General features: G+C 32.6%; 1 protein-coding gene across 1 annotated transcript; it reads left to right on the forward strand.

Annotated features, from left to right (window-relative positions):
* Positions 1–2,199: 2,199 nt before the first annotated feature.
* COR413-PM1 (cold regulated 413 plasma membrane 1) lies at positions 2,200–5,065 on the forward strand. Its single transcript, XM_028056055.2, has 4 exons — positions 2,200–2,456; positions 3,850–3,957; positions 4,051–4,121; positions 4,503–5,065. Exons 1-4 carry the CDS (start codon positions 2,290–2,292, stop codon positions 4,754–4,756), a joined length of 600 nt encoding a protein of 199 aa, XP_027911856.1. The 5' UTR covers positions 2,200–2,289; the 3' UTR covers positions 4,757–5,065.
* The last annotated feature ends 935 nt before the right edge of the window (positions 5,066–6,000 follow it).

Genomic DNA, 6,000 nt, shown 5'->3' on the forward strand with positions numbered 1-6,000 from the left:
AAAGTTGTATTAAATAGTTCAATGTCTTTATTCAAATTTCACCTTCTTATTTAGATTTACATAAATATTTCCATCTTACCCAAACAATCTTTGTACCTTCGTGTCCCCATCCCCAAGAAAAATTTCTTTGAAGTTTCTTAATGATCTAGCATATTCCTATTGGAGTTTTGTAGAAAGAAAAGTAATGAAGAGCGTGACAGTGATCATTGATTTTATAAGGCACATTCGTCCTGCAAATGATAAAAACCTTCCTTTCCACCTAGCTAACTTGTTTTTTATTTTAGTAACCACTGTCTCCAAAAAAGAATGCTTTCTTGGGTTACCAGCCACGATCATTCCCAAGTATTTAAATGGTACTTTCATTATACTACAATTTAAAGCATTTGAGAACCTCTATATTGCATTTTTGTCCACACCCAGATCTCCAATTCTACTTGTACGGAAGTTAGCCCTAAGACCTGAACTCATCTCAAAGCATCAAATAATACTTTTTATAGTCAATACATTTTGAATGTTTGTTCACACATAAATAATGTATCATCAACAAATTGTAAGAGGTTAACCTTGACCTTATTTTTTCCTACTTTAATTCTAGTATATAATTGCTTTTTAGTAGTCTGATTTATTATTCCAAATAAACTTTGTGTCACTATTAAGAATTAGAATGGTGCTATAGGATCACATTGTCTCAACCCTCTCGTAGGATTGAATTGTTTTCTTGATGAACTATTTACCAATATTGAGATGGTTGATGACTCTAAACACTCTTTAATCTAGCAAATCCCCTAACTGGAAAAACCTAATCTATCCATCGTGTAATAAAAGAAGTTCCAATTTACAAAGTCATATGCTTTTTCATAATCTATCTTAACTACCACCCCACTTTTCTTTTTTTTCTTAATCTCTTCCACTATCTCATTAGCAATAAGAACACTATCAAACAATCCCCTTCCTGAGATAAATGTCGATTGTGATCCATTAATAATCTTAGGTAGGACCGTCTTTAGTCTATTAGATAAGATTTTGGTTATAATCTTATATATGGATCTACTAAGAAAATAAATATGTATTCATTTAGATAGATGAGATTATCTGATTTAGACACTAAAATAATAAAAGATGCATAACAATTCCTTGATATAGATCGATTATTGTATAATTATTCTGAATAAGTCACATAATCAATTATCCGATAAAACATAATTTATTGAGGAAAAATTTTCTGAAAACGTACTACCGGTAAAAAAAAAAAATCGGAGTCTTTTGGATAATTACATTCTGTGATTGTTATACCGGAAAACCTTCACCTTTATTTAATCTTTATCAGGATTTTATATCTGTTCAACCATACACAGATAAGTTTGTTCAGTCTTTTGGTTCAGGTGAGAATTGAGATAAGATAGAAAAGGTTGAACCAAGACATTGATTGAATGTGAAGAAAATGACAGATATGTTTGGTTGGATATGAAGTGAGTAAGTGAAAATGTCATATTATTAAAGAATGTCAGAATGAAGCATCCAGATGACAGGTCCATCCATCCATCCATCACCTTCTTACACCTGTCATCTTTAATTAAACTAAGCTTGTTTATGCTAATAATTAACCATCAATAATAACTTATCCAACTCAAATTACAACACCTTAAACATTTTCATAATACACCTGTTCCCATCATTACTAACCCAATCATTTCGCATTATTATACTTAAATACAACACAGTGTCGGCCCAAACAAAAAATGCAGGCCGTTGACCCGGCCCAACTTGACGTATTGACCCAAATGGCAGGAGGGAGGTTCGTGTTGCCACGTGGCCGACACATCACACGGTCTCTTCGAAACTGTTCTGAATAAATAAATAAATAATGTGTCGATTGTTCTAGTACACTAAACATACTTGAATATATACGTGTCACATTATTAAATATATAAATTTTAAATTTAACGGTTTTGTTAGGTAAAATTTTATGTAATCATATAATTTAATTTAATCTAATCATATACGAGACTTAGATCACGTGGCTACAGTGTGGACAGATACTGGAATTTTCTTTCGTGATAAGCGATTGCTAGAGTAAGCAAAAGCAGCTGTGATACACTCGCACGCCAGCGCGTCAATATCCGCTTACATCATTACCAAATCATGACGCTCCACGTGTCCTTTGACTATTGCAACGCCTGTACATACATTATGCAGATCCTCATCTCTTAATTTCACACCTTCTTCTTCCCTCGCCAAACCACGATCTCTGCTCTCTTCTGCATCTTCTCAGTTGCAAAGAAAAAAAAAATGTGGAAGAAAATGGGTTTTGAAGAAGAAGCAGTTGTTGAATTGATCAACTCTGATTTCAGAGACCTAAGCGTAGCTGCTAATCAATTGGCGAATCACGTGGTCAAACTTGGTGGCATAGGCTTTGGAGCTTCTTTTTTCGGATTGATTGCTGCCATTGCTGCTATGTACGTACTCTTCTCCCTCTCTTTACTACTTCCGTGTCTGCTATGTGTCTTTCTGTGATCACAAAATTCCTAAACTTATATCTTCAAAGCTGCCTTATAGTTTTCTGAAATTTTTTTTATCGTAAACCAACTTCGTTTAATTACTTCTAAATTATTCCTGTAAAGAAATTATGTGTCTGCATCCGTAAGAACTTACATATACACGGATAATTTTTTGAAAGATTCATTCACATGAATTTTAATCGAGGATAAGTAAGCCAACCCACTTTTCTTTCGAGAAGAATTTGGATTTTACTCATTTTGTATATTGTTTTCATCTTATGAATTTGTTGTACACTATATATATATATATATATATATATATATATATATATATATATATATATATATAACACTGGTCACCTTTTTCTTTATCACTCGATTGATCTATGGTGGAAACTGGAAAGAATGAATTTATAAAGATGCTGCTGAGATTGGATCTATAAAAGTATAAATTATAATATGACTCTGTCTGTTTGTCTTGTAATATGTCATTGTATTTTGTATAGTTAATATAAAATAATGTAAATCCGTTTGTTTTTACTTTTAAAGAATGATAAAATAATGCATCCAAACACTTTACTGGGGCCGTTGAGAATTTGTTTATGTACATAAATTATTTGGATGATGTGCTATGAACCAGTTATTGAATTGGTTGAGATTATGAAAAAACGATTAAGCTGATTCGATCTATTTTTCTTTAATGACCTTTATTAGATTGATTGAAAAACTGTAAAATTGATATAACTCATTATGAATTTTACAGTATACAATTAACTCCAGGGAAATTATTTCTTTTAAATAACTTGATAATCATATATATAAAATAAATTCTTTTGTATTGTATAATGGGTTGCTATGTTCTCTTTCATTTTAATATAAATAACAATGATGCAAATAGTTATTATAGAATAATAGATTATAAATAACAAGTTGCTTTACTAAAGTGGGTGGAATGAGTTATGAGTGTGGATAAAGGTTCATCCAATAGTCAAGATATTATTAAAGCTATAGGAGGTCCACCATCTTATCTCCTCCCCCATGTTCATTACCTCAATATTTTATAGTATAGTTTCTGTCTGTAAGTTTATTCAGAACAGGTAAATTTTGTTTTATCCCAAGAGGAAGGTCCATCCAAAACTTTTGAAAGCTGTATTCATTTAACTTTGAATGGGAGAATTGATGTTGTAGTAGTTGGTGCCAAACTCTAATTAGTCAATGCTGTGAGAGACACTGACTCTATAAGCAAGCACACTATAGAAGTTACTGGATCAATTTTTTTTTTTAACATAAACAGTTAAGCACATTCTTTCTGACAGGTATTTCACCGATTATTTTATCATGTTGTTTGCAGTTATCTGTTAATTTTGGATCGTACAAACTGGAGGACAAATATTCTCACAGCACTACTCATTCCATACATTTTCTTCAGCTTGCCTTCGATAATTTTTGCCGTCTTCAGGTGATTAGACTATTACGCTTATTTCATATCAATTTTGTACCTTCGTTTTCTCTAGTATTGAATTGCCTTTCTGTTACCATTCTACTTATGCAGAGGAGAGATTGGAAAATGGATTGCTGTTATTGCTGTTGTATTGCGCCTTTTCATTCCAAGACACTTCCCTGGTATGCTATATCTACTCAAAATGTAGTATTACCGAGTCCTGAAACATTGTGATGGTACCCATTGATTGAACTCCAGAAAACACATCTATTTTTTCTGCTATCCCCTATTGATGATCACTGTCATTCTAAAACAAAGTAACCAAGTCAATGTTTTTTTTTTTTACAAAACTTGTATAGAAACTGTTCATAGTGTCATTTTCTCAATAAAAAATAACGTTAATCCGCATAATAAAAAGTTTGCGTAAGTGATCAAAATGAAATTTCCATTTCGATTGGAGAACCATACTTAAAAAATAAGTAAGAAACTAAATTTGGTTACTCACCCATTTCTTAACAGTGCTTAGAATTAAGGTTAGTAACCAGGTATGATTGTTACTGCAGATTGGCTGGAATTGCCGGGTGCTTTGATTCTTCTTATCGTTGTAGCTCCTTCTCTATTTGCAAACACCTTTAGAAACGACATTGTTGGGGTGGTAGTGTGTCTCATCATTGCATGCTATCTGCTGCAAGAACATATTCGGGCTTCTGGTGGTTTTAGAAACTCCTTCACTAAAGCCCATGGCATATCAAATTCCATTGGCATAATACTTCTGTTGGTCTATCCCATCTGGGCGTTGGTGGTCATACTTTTTTAGGAACCATCGCTTGGTTGATATGTGTGAATTAAACCAATTGTTTTCTCTACCATTCATTCGTTGGAACTTGATGTGTATAAGCACCTTGCATTGTTTTATGATTCACCTGTCGTGAAGTTAGCCCGTGTAAAAAAGTGGAATCAAATCTCTCTGAGATTTTTGGGTTTCATGGAATGTAAAAAAACAAAAGAAGATGAAGATGATTCTTGTGGTATTGTTTTAGCTGTCGAGTATTCACAGGTCATGTATGATTTAGGGAAACCGTTGTACTCTTACCTGTTGGGTGTAATATAAATTTACATTTGTTTCTGCTCTGCATTATTACACCATTTTGTTTCCAGAAAATGCAGCACTAGAAACTATAACAGAATTCCCTATGAACATGTAAACAAAAAATGCCAAATGAATTAACAATGTCCAGACACTAGAGATATGAACCTCCATGCACTTAGTAAGACACGAATACGATAAACACAGCAACACAACATTTTTCTTTTTTGGGAATGTCCAAGTCATTTCCTTAAAAAAAATTAAAAGAAAGATGAATTGAATACTGATGAGTTCTCAAACATTTGAGAAATTCATCCTAAAAATTAGCTACTAAAGAGAGAGAATCAAACACTTAAATACTACACCCAACGTCCCATATTAGTCGATGTCAGGTTTAGGTACCTATAAATTATATACTTTCAGAATGCATTTACGTGCCTTGAACTATTTTAAAATACCCTATAAGTATCTGAAAAATAAATAAAAATTTAAAGAAAATAATCATATTGTTGGTGTACGTATATGGAAGTACTCAAAGGAGTATACAACACGGGTATGGCAACTATTTTTTCATTTTTGAAGCATCTGGAGATCATAGTACTAGAAGTTTTTCTGAACTTGCAGGAGTGTGATGCCAAGTATGGGACCTAAGTAGCTGCAACTTTTTATGTTGGAGTTTTTATAGTCGTTTAAACATACTATTTTTAACTTTGTCAAACTTCAAAAGTGTAAATTCTGCCACGAATAATCAACGCATTGTTAACAAGAGGTTAAGAGAGGAATGAAAATAGCGCAGATCCAGCATTACCCTAATCACATATAATCTAATGGATACATTCTATAGACTACACGAGAGAACAAAGGCAACGACTTCCTTACACCCTGTCAAATTTCTTGTTGCAACCGATCAAAAGCTTTCGGAAAATTATTTCCATAATAGAATTGGGGTGATTATTGATAATTGACAGTCAGTT

The sequence above is a fragment of the Vigna unguiculata genome, chromosome 11, assembly GCF_037176805.1.
Source record: "Vigna unguiculata cultivar grain cowpea cultivar isolate G323 ecotype 2 chromosome 11, ASM3717680v1, whole genome shotgun sequence".
Lineage (NCBI taxonomy): Eukaryota > Viridiplantae > Streptophyta > Magnoliopsida > Fabales > Fabaceae > Vigna > Vigna unguiculata.

Coding starts and splice junctions, on each gene's coding strand:
- COR413-PM1 (XM_028056055.2), top strand. CDS start 2,290: ATGTGGAAGAAAATGGGTTTTGAAGAAGAAGCAGTTGTTGAATTGATC. Junction 3,958..4,050: donor ATAATTTTTGCCGTCTTCAG/GTGATTAGACTA, acceptor CTACTTATGCAG/AGGAGAGATTGGAAAATGGA. Junction 4,122..4,502: donor CATTCCAAGACACTTCCCTG/GTATGCTATATC, acceptor TTGTTACTGCAG/ATTGGCTGGAATTGCCGGGT.